Genomic DNA, 22,368 nt, shown 5'->3' with positions numbered 1-22,368 from the left:
TTTTCAGTTATTGATTAGTCTGCCTAAAATGACAAATGTGTACGGAAGCAGCATGTTCCAGGTGGTATGAGTCAAGACGTGTCTGTGAGCTTTTGTAGATTTTGTAGTTTTGAAATAAGCCATGCTTTTCTAAATACCGTTCGACAGCATTGACATTGATAACTGTGACAGCTCTATAGCCCGGAACTTGTTTACATATATATCCGAGTGGGTATTCAACAGTTAAGATGGAGAAAGGCTCCACAGGCGCTACAGAAAAGACCCAGTCGGCTTTGCCTTGTAAGGATAAGAGTGATGAGGACTCTTGCGGTCCAAATTCCCACAACTCCAGGGAAGCAACCTGTGGTGCTACTGCAGGTCGAGCGAGATGGACTCTGCTGAGACAGGTACAAGAACAAATTTGAATTTAAATAGAAACAAAAGCACATTTTCAACTTCACACACTGCGTTTTTACAATACCTACAGAAAGCAGGGGTTTGGATACGTTTGTGCTGAAGTGAATTGGTTGTCTATAGATGAGTATCGTAAAAAATAAAAGTTCAGAAATTAGAATAACGACCTTCTTCTGCTCCGCTTTTATGTGCTATTACAACTGACATCAAACGTTTTCACATTCAGTAAACATTTTTTTTACATGTTACAACATACTACATTGTATGGGTTTGCATACTTTCGAAGGAAAATTATGCAAAATTTCAAAAATTCAAACAGTGTGGCATGCCTTTTCAATTAATTCCTCTATATCAATGATTTATTGAACGGGCAGAGTGACATCTTAATAGTTCTTTACAATAAATATGGTCCTCAAAGTGCAGCACAGCAACAATAAAATCTGTGATGGTAGTTAAAAAAAACCCCACACAGGACTTTAGTAAAACAATTAGATTCAATGTAAATAATGTAGAAAAGGGAAATAGTTAAGATGTTAAGCTATATTTGAGTCAAAAGCCAAAAAGTAGATGCATGGAATATTAGAAGATCATTTAGACATGACGGATCCTATAAGCAGGTTGAGACAAGAGTTATTAAGAAGCTATAGCAAAGAAAAAACAAACAAAAATGTGTTTTCATGTGCAAACTGAAGTTGATCAGCTGTATTTCTCTTACAGGTGTTGCGTCAGAAGCAGACAGACAGTCCTGAGGTCAAACAGGTGTCTGTTCGTAGGTTTGCCACCTTTGACCTTTTCAGAAGGAAAAAACTCTCCGCACAAGAACACTGTGATACCTCAGATGACCAGTGGGTGGAGTACAGAAGTGTCTACTATCCTGAATACGGTGCCTTCCTCAGGTGAACACACCATTTTAAGATTTCACAAAAAACATCAACGTTACCATAACCAGTAACAAACACTTTCCTGGTCTTATGTTTAAGACCAAGAGCTTTGCTTTGCTGTTTCTACAATTTATAATATGTTGTTAGGTGTGGCCAACCAAACTTTATATGATAGTACTAAGTTCTGTACTTGTTTCAAAAGTTACTCAAAATTGTTTGGTTTACCACAAAATATCCCAAATATTATTATCCGAAACATGTGAAACAAAAAAAAAAAAAAAATTCAAAACAAGATATTTGTAAGGGAATTGTTTTTTCACAGAGCTGTACATGTACGGAAAAAAAATATAGAGTACTGAGCAGACTATTTCATGTTTATCTGTGTTTGGATTTCTAGGGATAACATGGGACCTCTCAAAGTTAATGAAGTACTCAATAGTTTTGACAACACTGGCAATGTCTGTAAGTAGATTTTTTTGCAACCCTATTAAGCCACTGTGTTTGTTTTGCATGCACAAAAAACACAAAAAAAATCCCATTTTGTGCATTTGTGCAGAGCACAAATGCACAAAAAAATGTTACCCGCTATGCCTTTTGCTTTTGTTACTATTAATGCATGCCTGCTGATAATCCTGACTGAATCGTGTGCTGGTCAAAGTGTCGGTACTTCTTTGTTCTGAATATGTTACTGCCAACTTGTTAAAAAGAAAGTACACCCAATTCCAGATTCTTTAGATGAAAAACGAAACGTAAGACTAAATGGAAAAAAACATGTGATACTCTTACCAAACCTCCAAAACTTTAAATACACATACAATATCTAACTCTTACCTCAAAGGAAGTGCTGTCTCTTCTATTTTTTCTGGCTCTAGTGGCCTTTATTTGATAGTGGTCAGACAGGAAAGCAGGTTGTGTGAGAGGAGGAGTCAACAGTATGCATTTTTTTTTTCTACCATCAAAAACAAACAACTAGAGTTTTGGAATGTGCTAATTTCTAATGACCTTCGACTGTGAACTCTGGTCAAATGAGATTAAGATTAAGCTTTTTTTGACCACAAATAGGCTGGGTAGATTTGGCAAAAAACAAAGTATGAAAAAGGAAAAAGCATCTAATTTCCACTATGAAGCACAGTGGAGGGTCTGTGATGCTGTGGGCCTGTTTCCCTTTTAAAGTCACTGGAACCTGGCAGGGTGAGCTGAAGAGAAAACATCATAAGGACCTTGAACTGAGGATAATCTAGAGAGATTATGCAAACGGGATTGGCCAAAAATCCTTCATTCATTGTGTTCAAACCAGCAAATTGTCATAGGAAGATAATAAATTCTGTTTGATTTCAGAGAATTATATTTTTTAACATGGATTTTTTTCCACCATTGACTTAATGTTCTTAAATTAAAGGTGAGTTATTTCTTAATTTGTAATCATTCTTAAGATGTTCTTATTTTAAAACGCTTTACAAAGTGTTCCAATGGTTTCAGTTCATTTGTTCGTATCAGATTGCCATTTTATAATTTTTTTATTGTCATCACTCCACTGATCAATTTTTAAAAATTATTTTATTATATTTTTATTGTATTTTCTTAGCATCTCAGTTACTAAACTGTACATCCACTGTGTTTTATAATCTTGTTCCATTAAAAGCCGCGGGTGGTTTAGCCTTTAAAGATGGTATTATGAAGCTTCCTGTTGGTGTTAGTCTCTGGGAAATGCAACAGTGTGAAACAAAGCAATGAAAAATGTGTGAACCTTTGGGTTGGTGTCTATCTTATTGAACAATTGCTCATTTTCTGTAGTTTCTAGTTTAGTTTAGAGTTGCCAGGGATGTAGCCTGTCCTAGCTGTCAGAACTCTTGGGTAATTGACAAATTTTTTTTCTCACAAAATCTTGGTTTTTAAGAGTAAAAAGCAAAAGATTATTGTTTTTTTTTTATTGTGTGCCACCTTAGTGCCCTTTATCCCATTCATTGTGCTTTCTATTGCTTTCTGCTGTTAATATATGCAAAGTAATACATACTAAAAACGACTTTCTCAGTTTCAAACTAAACATCTTGATGACTGCACCCCCTCCCATTCACATTCCTGTTTCTCAATTTACAATCCCTCCCCATCGCTACCCTCATTTTTCCCTCCATCCCTCTCAGCTGGAGTCATGCTTGGCCAGATGGGTAACAGAGTTCCTGACTTGGCCAATGGATTAGCACAGCCGGAGATGAGAGCATAGAGGAAGGGTGAGGAGAATAGGGGGAGAAGGTGGGTGGGCATGCCATAGGTGGAACGTGTGTCTGTGTGTGTTTGCGTGTGTGTGTGTGTGTGTGTGTGTAAGGAGTGTGAAGCCTTTAGCAGAGGGACCTTGCTCCTCAAACAATGGGGCAGCCATCTCCCTCCTGTTCTCCATCTCATGTTTGGGACTAGTAATGCGTGAGATCAATTAGGGTTGGTTGAGAGGAGGCTCTGAAAGGCCCAGAGGTGACCCTATCGGAGCTCTGGGGTATATTTTTGGGGGTGGGGGTTGGAGAGAAGCCCTTCAAAATTTAAAAGCGCACACGTTGACTTACATTTGTCCTATCACAGATATACAAGAAGGCACACCACCTGCAATAATCTACTACTTCCATGCTAATAAGCCCACCTTCACGTCACCCGACCTTATACTCTCTCCACCTTTCCTGCTGTCTTGGTAATCCCCCTACCCCTGAGGTGTGGACAAGCCCAAATCCTTGGGGTCCTTGTCCTCCTGAATAGCAGGCTAAAAAGCCTGGCCGGATTAACCCACCGTATCCAAAATGTGTGGATTCAGCTTAAAAGTGCCCCTCTCAGCGTGACACCCCTCTGCCTCCACAGCCTCTTTCCAGCTATTGTGTTTGTTATACAAGTGTGCACGTACGTGAACAATATGTTGTTTCTTGAAAGTAAAGATAAGCCGGAGTCAATGGTTTCAACACCAGACCAGAGGAGGAGCGGGCGAGGCAGCTCAATTAGGATTTTAGGAAATGGGGAATTGATCTCGAGGTCGGCATCATAGTCCTGAGTAAATCCAAATGACAGGCTTGTGTGAGCATCACAAGTTGTAATAAAAAAAAAGAAAACAACAACTTTGTTTTGGTATGACGAAGGTAATGCGCTTTCTGCAAATAGTTTGAGTAAATGAAACCTCATGGTAAATATTGGCTGTATCTGTTTTTTCTAACAAACTAAGTCGTAATCCAGGAAATCTTAGACTATTTGTAGGGGTAACATAGGTGTGTGTCACAGCAAGGTCATCTGTGTTTACTCACATATATAACCCCTTCCCTCCCTCCAACTTACACACAGTTTGTTCGGCTGCAAGTTACATTTGTAGCTCATTATGTCTTGCTAATAAATGACTAAACCTCTGTCAGACTAGACTTCAGCACTTTCAACTATTTGAACTCTGAACTCCTGACCCTCCCGGTCTCTTTAGCCGACGGTGGAGTCTTGTAATCGCTAGTCTGCTTTGTAACAAGCGCCATTTGGGTTTTTTCGGGGAGATGCTTGTTCCCTGCCAAGGGTCAGGATTTAAGGATACAATACAGGGCCCCTTGAGGGTGGAGTGACGAAGAATGCATGGCAGAATGTGTGCATGTGTGATTGAGAGGGCTTAGAGCTTGTTGACGTTGCTAGGGGTTTTTGATTAGAGGGCTTTATAGGCTGTAAGGTTATTTGTCAGGTTTGGTAGCATTTGTTCCCATGAGGGATGTGGCAGTGTAAAGGTTTCGTGTCCTGATTAATGTGTACAGATTCGTCATGGTATTCATCCAGTAGCAGTGGTATCATCATCATATACAGAATGCTCCTTTATAAGACACTTAACACTGTTGAATACAGATATTTAAAAGTTTAAAAAAATATATACATACATATATATATAGATAATGTTCCTTGCTAGCTGGGTACATAATCACAAAAATGAGTTTAATTGATTATTCTAAATTCCTCTTTCAAAAATAGATGAATGTTTAAAAAGAAGGGATGCATCAGGACTTTGTCTGCAGTTTGTCCCCTGTGCATGCACCCACCAGGTGCTCCGGCTTCCCCCCTGACCCAGCTAGCAAGCGAATGTTCAGATGATGTTCAGATGAACATGGCCTGAAAGTTAAATGTTCAGTGTCCAAGAATGGACGTTGACCAAACGTTGAGCAAACATTTACTCATTGTAAAAAACAAAATAGGTTTTTGCTGTGATTATATTTAATCATTTATTTTGTCTTTTAAACCCTTGTGGCTGTTATTTTTATTTTTGTTTTTTTACCAAATCTTTATATTGTATTTCTGACATTCTCTGTACATTCTCTTTTGGACACTGTTGGTAGTACTTTCCATTTTAACGTTGACCTCCCTCTTCCATGTTGCACACAACAATAGGGACAACTACTGGAAATACATATGTAATTGATAATACAGGCATGTATTGCCAATGAAATGTATGTATTTCATTTCTGTATTTCATAAAATTTCTCTGTCATTTCCAACATACAAAAATGTGAGAAATTTTTAAAATGCTAATACTGTTAAAATGTTAGCTTTGCAAACCGGTGATCACTTCATACATCGTTCCCAGTGATGAGTACGTAAGAAGACATACATTTTTCTTTCTTGTTGGATGACGGATTGCATATAAATCAGCACTTTTGATTGAAGTTCAGGGTAATATAAGGGTGGCAGTCGCCACGATTAGAAACATCTGCTGGAAGTGAACGCACCCAAATGTCCTGTGAAGTGATGAAAGCCTGGCCATGTGTGTGTGTGCGTGTGTATGTGTGTGTGCAATCAGGAGCCCAGCATCCTAATGAAGCCTAATAGAGCCTTCTTCACTACAGCTGTCATCGTGCGAATGGCTACCAGCCTTTCAGCCTCTCAGTCATCCCTATTATCTCCCACCGACTTCACCTATCACTCCCGCTGGTAAATACTATAAGCCCTGACTGCTTGAGTGTTGTGAGGCAGCGTGGTGGGGAGCTGATCATTTTCTGTGTGTATCTCATGTTTGTGGAGGTATGGGGACTGTTTCTGTCAGGTGGATGTATTTGTAAAGAGGTGGAAACAATAACATCGATATTAAATCAATTCCATGTATTTGTTGTAATTCTAGGCAGGGATGTGCATGTGTAGTTGTTGTTTTTTTCCAGCAGTTTATGACTGCTTACTATATGCCATAGTTGTGTCTTTTTACTGAATACGTGTATGTGTGTTTATACGCACATTTAAAGTGTGTGTGTGTGTGTGTGTGTGTGTGTTGTAATAGGTGCCCCCCGTAGCCTTCCCTTGTGCCAGGCCTTTAGCGCAGCCCTGTTTGCATAATTATGCTAATTCATTTTGCCATAGTGCTAATTAGACCTTGTTAGACAATAGCGCTAGACTGGAAGCTGGCAGGCACACACACACGCATGCGGCCACAAGCTCACTCTGACTGTTGTGTCAATGACAAGATTTGCGGTCCCCCTCTGCGCTGTTTATAACATGCTTTCTATAGAAATCACTCTCCATTGGTGCCTTCTGGACTGAGCTCAGGTGTCTCTTACCATTTTGATTTAAACTAGTGGAAAGAAATCAATGTGACAATATCACACATGCTTTTTGAAACTACTCCCAATTGTCTGTTCAAGAACCTGTGGTTCTCTCTCACCCACGCCCCCCATATCAGAGTTGATTATTTAATGTTTCTTTCTCACCAAGTCAGTATATTCTTCAAAGCTTTGCTTGTTTTGTCACACCACAATGAAATATAACTATAATTTTCATCTCAGTCTGCCTTACTTTACTAACATAATACAAATGTGAGTCTTTCAGAAAACTTAATGCTATTCCTCCTCAATACCAGAATACTTAATTTTTCAATATTTGGCTTGTCAAGTAATCTAGTATTCAGTAAGGAACTAAGTGAGAATATTACAGAAGGGACCTAACAATACATTTAGCTCAGGAAATGATAAAAGGTATTATGTACACAAGATGAAGCTAACAGTGTTCATAAAAGAACACGGCTGTGACAAGTATTTCTCAAATAAAAGATCAAGTTAAAGGATTTTTAATCGGTGTAAATTGATTTAGTCTAAGTCTGACTTCTCTTGGGGAAGCGGTTTTGAAGCCAGGCTGGTCGTAATGCCCTTTTACTGTTTCCTCAAAGAGAATAAAGTGTCATATATCATAAAGAAATATGTAATTAAGGTTTACGTCGTCTGCATGTTTTAGATTTTTACCACCAAAGGCAGTCCAGTATTCTTAAAAAAAAATAAAAATAAGCAAACAACAGTTATAGTTATTTAATTAGTGCCAATCAGAAGCTAGACTTTAGGCACTGGCTTAATATAATATTAATATTAATATTAATATTGATTATAATATTTTCTTACAGAGTTCATGAAATGTTGTGCGTTACGTATTTTATCGTCATCATCATCAACATTAACCTTGACAACCCAGTCATGGCTGGAACAATGTGCTGAACATCAGAGATCAATAGGAAAAGAAAAAAGGCCAGGTTGATCTATTGGAAGTTCTAAAATATTCAAAATATACTAAGAAACATTAAAAAAATGTTTCCCCTTGTAATATAGGGAGACAGTCGTTGTCTTTTCTTACTGTTCAGCTTTCTTGGTGTGTTTAACATTCTGTTAAACTGCAGATCTACAGATGGATATAAAGTGATCAGTTAAATGTTCAATTTCAACATGTTGTGGGTAATTTGACATGGGAAACATTTTCTTGTCTTGCTAAATAATAAACGAAAAACAATAAGAAGTTGTCTGCACAACACATCTCAGATAAACCAAGTAGATTTAACAAAGCAGGGATAAATGTCATTTTGAATATTTGCTTTTGTATGTACAGTTTGGTAGAAATGACAGATTAAAAATTCTCCAACTAATACTCGAGAACATTTTTAGCCATTGCCACAGTAATTGTTTCTCGGTCTATAATTTTGCCACTAAACATAAAAGACTGTCAAACAGTAAGTGGATGTGGCTTTTTAACTGTAACATGTGTGTGGATGTGTGTGCGTGTGCGTGTGTGTGTGTGTGTGTGTGTGTCACTTTGTGGCGTTGTAGTGGGGGTTGGCAATATTGCAGGCAAGACTTGAATGGCTCCAGGGCACACTGAAGTAGTCGCTGGTTGACTTAATTGGAAGTAATTGATTTTTGCTTCTCTAGCTTTGTCTTCTCTATCCATGAGAAAGTAAGACTTGCCTCAAGTACTGCTGGCTGTTAGAAGCTTCTTGACACCCGAGAAGTAAACAGTTGCCACACTCAGCCTGCATCAAAGCACAACTTGATGATAATGTGCAGACGCAGACCTAGAAGTAGACGCACGCACACGCGCGCGCACATGTACGCCAACGTTCCCTGTGGTTAACCGTTATTGTGACTCCGGGCACAAAAGGGTTTGAAGGTGGGCTGCTGGGTGTAGCTTTTGCTTAAGGAGTCCTTTTCCTTTAATAGTGGCCAGTTGATTATCTAAATTTGAGCCAGACTAGGAGTTGTGTGTGTGTGTGTGTGTGTGTGTGTGTGTGTGTGTGTGTGTGTGTGTGTGTGTGTGTGTGTTCAGGCGGGTGCGCTGTTGTGCACTATTACCGGTAAGCGGTGAGGATTAAGTTCAGGAAATGAGTGGAGCGTTAAAGGGTGCTTCCCTTCCCAGTGCTTTTGCATTGTCACCGCAGCTAATACTCAGCTAATTACAAGGGCATACTTTAGCAGCAAGCTCAGCTATAACTCTTATCTTAGTGCACTCCATTCTTCCCTTTTCTTAGGTTACCCCCTTCACCTCAGATTTTTTTTGGGGGAGAAGTGAAAGAAAAAGAGAGAGTAATAACAGGTCACCCCCTACTCTAAAAGCGCTACCTCCCTCTGGACGGATATAATTATTGGATTTTTCTCCATTTAAGTCGCCCGATTCTTATATACCCCTCCTAGCAATGTCTCAGATGGTGTCTAATCTCAGCTAGGCGGGACAGTCCAGCCATGCAACACAAGCACAAAGAAACAGTGTTTATGAAGTCTACAACGCCACTGAACTGTGGAACAATCTAGAAAGCAGTCTGTGAATGTCCTTCTGTTTGTTCTGTTAGGTTTGAATTGTGAAACTAATTTATTTACGCATGAACTGATACATTAAGCCTTGGAAAATCTTAATTATGTCCAGAGTTTTCCCTTCTCGGTTTGTATTTACATTTAATGAGGTCCTAAATTTGTATAGGACCTACAATCATGGTCTTATAATAAAAAAATTCTTATAAAAAATTCATGGAGCCGTTATTTCATTGTTCCATGATTTTATGTTGTAGCATTTTTTACTTTAACCAAACAAATTCAAAATGTTTACAAGGACTGATCTGGAGCTCGTCATCCTATCTCTCTAAGGCGCCCGTCTGGATTATATTCAAAGACTATGTGGAGGCCCGTTGCGTCGTGTTTGAAGCGTTTGGTGTGTCTGAAAAATAGGTCAACAACGGAAAAAAACGGCTGGAGCGATTTTTATGCGCCTCGCCGCGCCCTCGCCGCGCCCTCGCCGCGCCCTCGCCGCGCCCTCGCTGCACCCACTTAGACTTTGAATGCGAACCAGATGCGTGAAACACGTTTGGTGTGAACACACCATTAGTTTTTATTAAAAAAACTCCCAAAAAACATAAAAGTGTTTTCTTGGAAAATTCACTGAGAGTATGTCTCAAATATAACCATTTCAAAACTAAATAACTTAACATATTTTCTCTCTTGTTAATATTGGCAGTTATAGTGTTTAGTCTTGATTGATGATTTTTAACCTACTCCTGGTGTAAAGTCTTTCAGCCTCTCTGAGTCATCTCCTGCAGTCATAATGATTACCACTTTCAGTGTTGCTGCTCTATAATGCAAGAGATTAGTGTACAGTTGCTCTGTGCTGCATATATGCTCAAAATCCTGCTTTATAAATCATATTGAGTCATACACTCAGGACACTGCAGAACATCCTCAGACTAGATGAGTCTTCACTTAATATTAGATGTTCTTATATTTCATTAGACCAATGTGCATAATAGGAATGTGAAGTTAGATTTCTGCTTGTGTATATAATAAATCTATACACAAACTTGAATATGTGCAGTGTGCTGCCATTAGAGGGTGATTAGTGTATGGTGGCTAATTTGGCTCTCCTCCCACTCGTACCCATCAAGTGCACCTCAAGCCACAAGTGCTTGAGTGTGCTTGTTTCTGCATGTGCAAATCTATTTGTGAAGGTCCCTAATGATGTTTAAACACAAATAGATGATTAATGTGATTAGTGTGTTGGTTGGAAGAAGCAGCACTATGTTAAATGGTTACATGGCCACATGGGAACAGGCTTTGGTTTCTTTCCAAACACATAACTCCTACTTTATCTTCGCATCACCACAGTTTCTGGAGATAAAAATTCCCACCCCAAAAACTAAACAAACAAACAAAACAACAAAATAAAAACACAACTTTTTGAAATATTTCTTTTTTACGTTAATTTTATTTAACACTTATTTTTTCAGGAACCTAAAAGAAAGAGTCTTTCAACATTCACACAGCTTCTAAGATACCCATCTGATTGGACAACTTCCCTTTTTGAATCCATATCTTCAATAAGTAAAGCTTTTTTTGATGCCAAGAGCAAGACATGCATTGATACCATGCATTGATAGATTTTTCTCTCATTTAGTCATTAGCAAATTTCAGTATTACTATTTTAGATTGTGTTACAATGAAAGCATATTTATGTACTGGAATGGCCTAGTCAAAGTTCAAATCTAACTCAAGCCTATAATTTGTGGCTAAGGCTTGAAAATGGCTGTTCACAAACATTCCTCATTTAGTCTGAGCTGAAGCGAATTTGCTAAGAAGAATGGCTAATATTTCAGTCGTTTGATTTTCTCTCTGTTTGAGGCATACTAAAACAGACCTGTGATTTACACCATATATTTCTTATTTTTGTTATAAAGAAATCAAACCTAAGTATCATTTTCGTTCCCAGTTATGCACTCCTTTGTGTTGATCAATCACATTAAGGGCCCAACAATATATTCACCTTGCACTTTTTGCCGGTCACTCTACAGTAAATATGTATTTTCACATTGTTGTAACTACTGAAAATCTCAGAAAAAAAGCATTGAAGTGCTTGTGAATCATTAGTTCTTTAGCAGATTTTGTCAAAACGCCTTCTAGTGAAGTGGAGCAGCTGCTTGTTAGCCTTCAGCCTGTCAACACGTCTTTTCCAGAAAGACTAATGTGTTTGCTATTTAGCTAAAGAGCCATTAACTTGCTTAGTGACTCGCTGTACGGCTTTAATGCACAAACTGTTGAACGCTACTTCTTCACTCTGTCAGTTTCTCCCTGACTGGGGGCTTTAAATAGCCCCACAGGGGCCTTTAACTGTCAGCAGGCTGTGCTAATGTTAGGTGTCGGCTGTAATTGGTGTGCTACATGCTAATGTTAGCAAGTGCAGGCCTCGGAGGGGAAAGTTAACTGATTTTCAAGTGCCCCCATGAGAAACTGCCCTAACTGCTGACTGCTGTACGTCTCTCTGGGGCTCCAAGCTGAAGAGACCGAAGCTGTTCGAGCAAACTGCCTTATAACACTAGACTGTTTATTATTATGGGAAAGAGGAGAACACACCCGAAACCTGAAACATTCAATCTGGGTGTTTATATATCTCGTCTCTAAAAAGTGCATACTGAAGTAAGCTGATGATCTGTTTTCAGTTTTCATCTTATTACAGGTTTTCAAAGCAACTCTTCTGACTTTTGGTTCTTTTTTTGCTTTGTATCAGCACACGCAGCCATCGGCACACACATTTTTTCCTTACTGTGTCTCTATCTGTCCACAGCAGGCCATGGCGCCACATGCCTTTGTGCCTGTCCACTGAAGCTGAAATAGACTCTCCTTCTCTGTTGCTCACATGTATAATGAACACAGAGAGGAACATAAGAGTCATTCGACGTTTTGTGAAAAAGGTTATCGTTGGGGGAATATAAGGAATAATCTTCGACGACACATTATATTACCACTGAAGAGATTAAAAGATAACTGGTAAAGAAGGCTGCCAGCTTTTTGCTAATCACTTTCATTTTTATATGTTCTAATGCCATAGCGGTCATACAAATAAATCACTGCCTTTTGGGCAGATAATTATTGTAAAAAGTGATAAATCAGTGTAATGACCTGTTCTGCTCTCATTTACTGTTGTATATTACATGCTGTGCCTTGGATAGTATTAATAAATCTTTAACTATTTCACATATTTATTTGGATTGTATGTGATAGATTCTCACAAAATGGTGCGTAATTATCAAGGCTTTGTGGAGAACTTGCAAAAAACTTGAGAACAAGTTCACCTTTCAGCTGGACACTAACAACACTAATGTAGGAACTAATATAGAGAGGTTTATAGGTTGTCCAAAGTGCAATGCGTGGAACATTTGTTGTTCTCATCAAAAACTCAACAGAGGCATAAATTTGGTTAGTAGTCAGTTCGAAAAACAATGTTAGGGTGCAGTTTTCACTTATGTGAAGTTTCCCCCCCCAAAAAGATGCCATTGTAAGATCTACTTAATTGAAGCATGTATTAATCTTTTCTCAGTCATATTTTTTGCTGTTAATTTAATCTGATTGTATAAAGGTCAAGTAGGGCAGAGTATCAGGGCCACGCTAAGAAAGTAAAATAAATAAAAGTTGAAAATAAAGTAGAAGTGTTATGTGAATAAAGTCAGAACATTATGACTTTAATCTGGTAATATTACGAGTAGGCAAAGATAATCAACCCAATAAATTTGTGCGTCTCAGATTTACAGTCTTTTACAGATCCTCAAATATTACACATTAATCACACCAATTTTCTTGTTTCATGTAAATATTTGAGCAAGTAAGAATGAAAGCTAAGTAGTTTTTTTGCTATTTTGATTAAAAACATTTTCAACTTGACAGTATTTGGCCCTGATGTCATAGAGAATATGTAGCTTAAAAACGTCAGTGTTTCCATCCAATCTGAACGAGCTTGACCGTGCCGAGTTTCGTTTGTAGAATTAAAATATAACGATTTGAACCATTTGCTTTCATTTTACCGTTTTACAACACTTTGCATGAATTCCAGGTAAATAAAGTCAAGTTTGCAGTTGTGGTATAAAAAAAATGTGAACAAGTTCAATGTTTTTGTGATAATTTAATCAAATGTGATAAGTTGATTCCAATGCTGGAACAAGTTTAAGAAAATACAAAAAAAAAAAAAAAAAAAAAAAAAACGCATCTCTTCGGCTGCAGTCGTAAACACACTTGACCATCCCTGTAATTGTGTAAAAGACGTGCTTAGTCCAGCACGGCAGTGTATCAGCTCACAGGTTTTAATTTACTTACACAGATGGTAACATCCTCCCTCGTTGCTCTCTGTTAGCCGCGCTGTTCTTCTTCCCTCCCTCTTAGCTTACCTCTTGCTCTCTCCACCCACCAGTGATTGCACAATCTTTCATCGCAATCACAACAGCCCAGATCCTGTACCAGTGTGTGACCGCCACCAATCAACACGCACACACACGCACGCACGCACGCACACACACACACACACACACACACACACACACTAGCACACGTGTCCTCGAGGAGGAATACAGTCGAAGCTTTTATGCCGCTTCCCCAAGTGGCTGTTTTGCAAGCGCAGCCACAATGGAGGGCCTAATGTGGATTTGTTTAAAGAGCTGGTTAATTGGAGTAGGATGCTCTAATTGCACCTCTTTCATGGTGTGTGTTTGCGCTTGTTTAGATGTGTGCATGTCACCTGGCCTTTGTTTGGACTCTGTGTGGGAAAACATTTGCTCAGCTATAGCTGCACTAGACAAACACTATAAGCTACATAACAAACACATAAGAGGTATGAAGTGCCTAATCTGGGAGCCGGAGCGGATGAATAAATAGTACACTTTGTAATGAGTACAAATTACTGTATGTGCTCGATCTCCAACTTCTGTTTGTAGCGATGCCTCTGCATGTTCTCCTGTCTCTTTCTGCCGGCACCGTCCCCCAGCTGGGGGTGCTCTAAGTCTTCTTATAACTCTGCTGGCGCTGCGTGTGTTTGTGTGCGTGCTCCCATCAATTTCCAAGCATCCGAGTTATCATAGCCGTGTCCTGCTCTGCCTTTTCAAAGTGGGACACTGAACCCAGAGAAACGCTATGGATATTGTCCCACACTTTGTCAGAGCAGAGATGACGATAGATCTGCGTTTTTTTAAGGGACAGAGGTCAGCTCTAGAGTTGCGATCCAAACAAGATGCCTCAGAACAACATAAAAGTCTAATTAATACATGTGGAAGTGTCCTGCATTTGAGATATATTTCATTCATTTTCAATATAGTTAATGCTGTTGAGTTGAGAATAACTTGAAAATTTCTGCGTCCTCCATCTTCATTATTATATTTTGCAGCAGCACCAATAACATTCAGGATGATGCTACCAGCACTATGCTTGGTAGTTGGTACAATGTTCCTAAGTTTCAATGCCTTAATGTGATTCATGCAGGCATACTTTGTCATCATGACTAAATTAGGGTCTCGCCTGACACCATTTCTTTTTTTTATTTTTATATTTTTTGAGAAGGCATTTGACTCTGACTCGGCCTGCTTTGCAGCTGAGGATTCGTTCCTGTCCGATGCCAACTCAGTTCCCAAGACGTTTCCACTTAACGAAAAGCCTGAAGTGGCTGCAAAACTTGTTCATACTTAAAGTGTTAATGTTTAAAATCCAGGTTTATCCTAGAAAATCAGTAATGTTAAATAAATGGGACCATTTCTGACTAGAAAAGTGTTTAAATATTCAGTAAAAATAATGACCAAATCCTGATTCTGGTTACAAAAAGTATGTAAAGGACAGCTGATCAAATGTCAGTATGGGTTATGTATATGTTCTGTCAAAGTATAACTTGGCAGTGATGCGTTAAATTAAAACTTGTTTCAATTTTTTTAAAACTCATTGTAGGTGTAAAGTTTCCCTTAAAAGAAAAGAAAGATGTAAAATGTGTATGTAAACGTCTGACTGAAGCTGTAAAACAAAGTTTTCCAAAGACTTCTCCTAAAAGAGTGGTTTAATTAAAATATAGTCAAAATGGGACCTGAATGTTAGAACAAAAATTGGTTTGAAATGAAAGAAATTCTAGTAGTTGTACATTTCTGTAACATAAAGCGCAATTAGCATACAGGGTGAAATAATAGTCAGTTTTTAATGAACAGATTTTCTCTTTTCTGACTTATTCCATGTTTTTAAAATGAGTTTTTATTCCTTGATCATTTTTTTTTACTTTGACTAATTCTGTTTTTGTAATATTTTACCACTTGTGACTCTGTGTGTCTGTGTGCAGGAGGGAAAAGGCATGGCGTGCCCTAAGTGGGCCATAGGCCTAAAGATGATCAATAATTGCCATTCAAAGCCCATTCTCATCCTGCCAACACACTTCCATACTGTGTACAGCAGAGCGCTTAGCCGATCAATTGAAAATAAGTGTCATTTACTTTTGCATGTTTACTAAATTACATGAGCAGACCCAGCCGGGACTTCCTCAATCTCTCTTTATGCTTTTATTTACCTTCTGTCCCACTTATTTTTCTTTTTATCATTTGGCAATATGAGACAGGGAAGCAACCTTTGTTTTGTTGCAAACATATGCATTTGCCCTGTCGTTGCTTCCGTTCTGTGTGTGCGTTACAAGTTGTTTGTGTGTTTGTAGGGTCAGGCTAAATGGATGTATTATTAGTAACCATTCTGCATTTGGTCACTGATGTTTTCAGGCACAACAATCAGATCACTTAAGAGACTACTTGGTCTATGGCCCAAAGGTTCCTGTCTCTCCCTGTATGTCTCTCTTGCTCTCTTTTTTTTCCTGGTATTCTTCAGTGCTCCTCTCCAGCACACAGAAAAACCCCAGCAGCCATGGCCATCAACCCTTATCTTCTCCCCTTGCCACTTCTTCTCTTTACTACCCTTGTCCTTTACCTCCATGGGGGAAAAAGGACAAGGTCATGAAGATAAACATAAAAAAGTGAAAGTGGATGAGAGAAGCACGCACGCACGCACGCACGCACGCACGCACGCACGCACACACACACACACACACACACACAGCTAAAATGATCACTTCATTTCGACTGTAGCTTCTGGGCAAGTGTGATGAGAGGCTTGCTAGCTAAATAATGGCCATTTACATATAAAGCCTTTTTTTTTACTACTTACTGCTACCTACTATTCTAGAGTTTAGCTGAATCATGTTTTAACCCATGTAATCCTGTAAAAATGGACCATTAAACCTTTGAGCCTGAGAATGTTGATACTGAAGAACATTTTTCCACAAACTCAAGGAAATAAAGCAAATTCTGTCACTGGATCCCTTATTAAGTACATCTGCGTAGTTGCCTGTTAACAAAAGTAGTGAATTATTCAATCAGTAGTTTAAATAACTACTCACTACAACCAAGATATGGACCTCAAATTCAGATGAGAAGAACAATGAGCTGCTTAGATTCAGTAATGGATGAGGTGTAATATTATCCATTATTTGCCAATAATACACTTGATCACCTCTTTCTGTCCTGAAGTTCCCAATGCTCAGCAAAAATACTGAGGACATTGTGATTATTTGAAAGGTAAGAGAAAAGTAAGGAAGGTGGCTTTAGTGCAATCAAAATTGTCTTTGTGGTCTTCAAGGAAAATATTTAAAAGTCATGTTTTCAACGTATCAAGCCCCTTGCTCAGCGTCAGTGTTGATGTTCTTATTGATTGGGAGTTGGAGGGTTTTTTTTGTGTGGTTTTGATTCATAAAAGAGGAAGTTTTGACTGTTTTTGTGGTCTTCTTTGAATCGTTGGATGATGTCTTTAAAATGTTGGCCTTTGGGGTTCTGCTGTGATTCTGGTATACGGCAGTGCAATGTGGGCAATGATTGAGTCCCCTCAAGAGGATCTAAATGTGAGCAGTGGTTTGTTATTTAATTTATGTAAATTACAAACACCTTGCCATGCTGTTTTGGACTCTTAAAGAGAGTCAAAGGCATCAGCTGATCACCACCTGCTAGTGAGTTGGATCCAGGCAGGATGCCAGAATAGTCCAGCAAACTCAATTGAGTCATGAGGGTAAATCAGGAAGATTAGCAAGAGACCCTTCGACTAACACCTTTGAGAGCGTTTCTCACAGTTTTTGAGGGTGGTTGTAGAATGGTATCTGAATGGACCTTGTTCAAAAAATTGGTCACAGATTTAGGAGCTAAGCTCTGAAGATCATCAGTGCCTGTGGCATTGGCAACCAAAGCACCTTTTAGTTGTGAAGATAATGAAGCTTATAAAAGAGATAGTCCTTTCTTGAGGAATATGTAGCCATTTTCCTCAAGAAAATGGCTACCTTGTGATCTTATCTCCAGAGTAAGCTGTGCATTGCACAAAAGAAAGATGCCCCAGAATCTGCAACGTATGACAAAAATTTCTCCACAAACGTGTTAAAATTGAGTTGAAGCATAACAACTCTAAGCACAAGGGAGTCAGCTCAAAGTGATGACTTGACGTCCAAAGATTCACGCTTTCCCCGAATCAAGCAGCTATGGGGGGAACCAGAATAAACAAGTCTGTGCTCGCACCCTTGCAAAGGAAACTCTGCAAACAATTTCTCTTCAACAACAGTTTCTGCTTCAACTGGCCACAGATCTGCACATTCCCAACCAACATGCAGTGTTCACATGCTTCTAATCACTGCATGCTTATAATATCCAAATCAGCTGTGCTGTTCTTTTATGGACAATAAGGTTTGTACAAGAAAATGTGCTATCAGACAAGAGTGTCTTTGTCTGCAGCTGGACAACAAAACACATTGTTGTTAATTACCTTAAGCGTACATCAAACACCATGTCGGCGTAAGAGCGTTGCTTAATCGCATCTCTCTGAAGTCTAGCTGTTGTATGTCGTTTTATTTATTTTGCGCCTAGATGTTTTAATTTGTGTCCTTTGCCTTTGCATCATCTCTCCTCACTGTTGGTTTTCCACAGTTCTCCATTGTATTTATCATAACCCACAATTGCTTGACGATTTAAAGAACTCGTCGTGGCTGCAAGTGCTCTCCTCCTTTGTTCTTTGGTAAAGCACTCAAGTGGTAACCGTTGGTGAATTTATAAAATGCTCTATAGGTATTGAAAGAAACTCTTATAAAGCACTTTGGAGAATGCATGTCTGTGCTAAGGTCAGACAGTTGGACACACACCTTTGTGTGACAAGAATGTGGGCCAATTCATACAGAAGTCGAGCAAATAAAAACACGTCTTCACTGGAGCTAGGATTTTCTTTATTTAGTGTAAGTATGTGTCAAATTAAACCTAAAGAATCCACTCGTTTTGATGAATCTGGGTGTCACACAAGCGCAGCAGAGAATATTTTTGGGACGGAGAAAAACAGAGAGTAGAGGACATGGAAGAGGGGAATGTCTAATAGAGATATATCATTACACTGTTATATGTGTAATCTATTGTGCTGCCATTGAACAACAACAGCATGCGTTTGGCAGTAGGCCATGGGCGCACATATACACACACACACACGCACACACACACGCTGTGCCTCCAGTGGGGACGTAATAGATGGTGTGAGTGTATTAGTCGCTACAGTCCAAGTGTTAAGTGCTGGCCTGGTGTGTGTGAGATCGATGACAGCCGGGCGACCCCTCATTCTGGCACACACACATATAGACACGCAGAGAGAGCTGTGACACATAGCCCGAGGTCAGGGTTCATACGCAAACATATCAGTCTCTAAAACGCACATAGACATCTCTTTCCCCTCTCGCTCCCCGCGCGTATACATAGCTGGATCAAAACGTTTGTGTCTATTACACAAGCACGCGCGCACACGCACAGCCATCCATATACCCATCTTGTCCTGAGACTGCAGGGAGGGGCCTGCTGTCAAGCACCGGTGGTCCATCGATACTCGGGCAGAGCACTAATGCCTGCTGTCTGCTGATGGACGCTGGCCTGCCTCCAGGGACCATTAGACTCAATGGGACAGAGACAAACACACACATGTACACACATTACACCAAAATGAAACACATAAACACAACTACTACTATGATGCACCATTAAATCTTAGTATTTGCAGAGTCAAACCTCACAAATACATACAATGGAAGCATTAATGCACATTTGTATTGTTTTCATCTGTTTAATTTTCATCCACATCAGAGCAGTAGGTGAGCTAAAGCAGGTTCATAAAGTTAAATAGGACTGAAGAAACTTATTTATAATTGCTTCATATTGAATTTGAAGGGAGGGGAATCATAAAATAAATGATTTCGCCCAAGAAAATAGCTTGAAAAATGCATAGAAACTACATTTTCCTTATCTTTAGCAAGTGTAACCTACAAGCAGTGACAAACAGGACTCAGATTAGGCTCCTTCAGAGACTTTGAGAGGTCTTATGGTGTCGTTTTATATTTGATGCACACATTTGCTAGAATGCAAGACTTGTGACTGTTTTAAGCATGTATGGCATTCACATAAAATCACCATGCTGCGCAGGATCAGGTGCTGTGTCCTGATCTTTTCCCTTGACTATCCGTTGAACTGCAGTTCAGACACAATTAGTCGTACTATTATCTACCGGTGACTCCTTGGTCCTTCACTGCGTTTTCTTTTATATCTTCTCATTTTTGCAGCTCCCTTTTCTCTCTCATTGATCACTCACAGATACCCGAGAGTGTCCAGCTCAGCAGCTTTTTGGATGGATTCGCTCAACAACAAATGAGCTGAAGTGGGGGAAAGAAGAAGAAGAGATGTTATCTTACAACAAACCAAATGCACACATTTAGCTGGACAATGATTGGACAACTGCAACTCTGTTACTTCCTCTTAAGGACAAGACTGAAATATTTTGTGTATGACCTCAGTCATTCGTGTGCGCAGACTCCAAGGACACCGTCTGTGGATGCTTTAGATTTCATAGCCAACCGATTGCCTACATTTCTCAAGACAATTTCCTTCATTTTGAACATTCCAAACGGACACAAACAAGTTTGATGAGCTAGTTGGGCGCCTAGCCCCATTTCTCTGCCACCGGGTGATCATACTTGGTTATATTTGCATGGAATCGTTTTGATTTGGCAAAGTCAGAATGCATTGGTCAGTTTTGGTTCATAAAGCCATGCCTGTTGTTAAAAAAGTTAACTTTAGACACAATAGAATCTTTGTTTTCATGCCTCAACTAAATAAAAGCAAGACAGCTTAGAAGACTTAGTATGTTAAGAGAGAAAAAGAGGAAACATGTCGATACCGAGTAGTAAGCAAGAGGTTTCAAAGTTGACAGTTGTACACCAGAGAAAGTTGATGCTCAGGATTTGTTGGTCAAAGGTTTGGTTCTTAGACCAGAAGCCACATTTTCATTTTATGCTGACTGATAAAACAGAGAAACAAAGTGTAGACGATGCACAGGAGCAGCCCCGCCGAGTGAATGGGAGCGGCTGAGCGGAGTGAGCAACACGGCGCAGATGAAAACAACATGAAAGATGACGAGCAAGAAAACAATGAAAGGACACCTTGAGAGAGGAGGCAAAGAGAGAGAGAGAGAGATGGGTCCTGACAGGGGCGGAGGACTGTCTGTAGATCTGCCTGCGTCCAATCTGGGCGCCTGCGGGCATCATCGCCGTCCCGACGCACACAAACACACAAATGCACACGCAGATGCGCAGTGATAACCCATCACTACTGGCCAAGTGTTGTTTAATCCAACCTGACTTGCACTCGACAGAAAAAGCAAATTCACTTCCACTCAGAGTCTGAAAAAACCGAGCGCTCTTCACATAAATGGCAGTGCTCTGAATTACCCTGTTTGTGTGTGTGTGTGTGTGTGTGTGTAGAAGGGATGCGTTTGTGCGTGTGTGTGTGCTTGTTGGCATGTACATGTGCATCCAGCTCGAGATTTTTTTATTTTTGTGATGATTTTTTCAGTGTGTCTGTGGCGGGTGTTTACATGTATTGGTGTTGACAAGCTCTTCAGCAGTACCCCCTTCATTGTTTGACAGGCAGATAGCTGGGCTGCTCTGCTCCCTATTGTTAGGGGGCTGTCATTAGACCCTGCTCGTACAGCCAGTTACACTGCCTGCGTGCGTCCCTGGACTGTCTGCAAAACACAAAGTTTTGCTCCTTCATTTTGGACAACTCCAAAACGATTCCCAACCTGTTTAACCGTTAGAAGAATCGCTTGCCGTTCCTGTAACACAGCACACGGTAAAAGAGTGGACGGGTGTGGATGTTGGCGTTGTTTGTCTTTGCCACAATGAGAGGAGGAGTGGGAGATCAGCGTGACAAGCCATTGTTTCACGGGGCTGCAGTACTCCCCCCTCCTCTCCATTGTTATGTGACTTTTCATTAAGCCCTTGTTGGGCCGTCAAATTGAGCACAAGTGCTTGTTAGCCACTGCGCCGTCGTCATTTTGTGGAGAAGAGTAGGTGAACTGAACTCAACCACATGCACACAGACACATGCCGAGGGACAAGAGGGCAGAGGCAAAGAGTGGGTGCCTCACATGTGGAAAATCATTTCTGCCCGCTGTCTGTGCTGCTCGATGCTTTATTAACGTTCTCATGTGATGCCGATGACCAAAAACAGAAGCCGTGCTGATTAATCCAGGAGTTTGAATTGAAAGCACCAAGCGTTATTAATAAATAATTTAGATTAGTCTTCTCGTGAATTCACCGCACAACTTAATTCATAACTGCTCAAATTGATTTTCATTTCATTCTGTTTTGCTGTAGATTGGTTGGAGGTCTGTGGCCCGTTTACCTGATGACCTGTCTAGCTGTGTTTTGACAGAGTGCAACAGACAAGCAGGCAAACAGCCAGCCGCTCCGCTATCCCGCTTCTAATCCACTTCCCACGTCCGAGGGAGCCAGGACAAACCTGTGACATCACTTCCTGCTCAGGACAATCATTCAGGAACAAACTGGGAGCCTCCAGAAGCTCTGCCTTTACCATAACAAGTCCGACTGCACCCTGAAGGAGACACACACACACACACACACACACACACACACACACACACACACACACACACACACACACACACACACACACACA

The 22,368-nt window shown here is 39.9% G+C and overlaps 1 protein-coding gene across 1 annotated transcript in view; it reads left to right on the top strand.

The window, feature by feature from the left end:
• Window positions 1-37: 37 nt before the first annotated feature.
• The window catches only part of camkmt (calmodulin-lysine N-methyltransferase), a 107,840-nt gene continuing 85,509 nt past the window's right edge, over window positions 38-22,368 (top strand). Inside the window, exons 1-3 of the mRNA XM_007551183.2 lie at window positions 38-386; window positions 1,111-1,289; window positions 1,672-1,736. Coding sequence (XP_007551245.1) covers window positions 228-386; window positions 1,111-1,289; window positions 1,672-1,736 — 403 coding nt within the window. The 5' untranslated portion in view covers window positions 38-227. The remainder of the gene's footprint in view (window positions 387-1,110; window positions 1,290-1,671; window positions 1,737-22,368) is intronic.

Source organism: Poecilia formosa, unplaced genomic scaffold, assembly GCF_000485575.1.
Source record: "Poecilia formosa unplaced genomic scaffold, Poecilia_formosa-5.1.2 Scaffold40, whole genome shotgun sequence".
Lineage (NCBI taxonomy): Eukaryota > Metazoa > Chordata > Actinopteri > Cyprinodontiformes > Poeciliidae > Poecilia > Poecilia formosa.
This window is presented reverse-complemented; position numbering and strand designations above follow the sequence as displayed.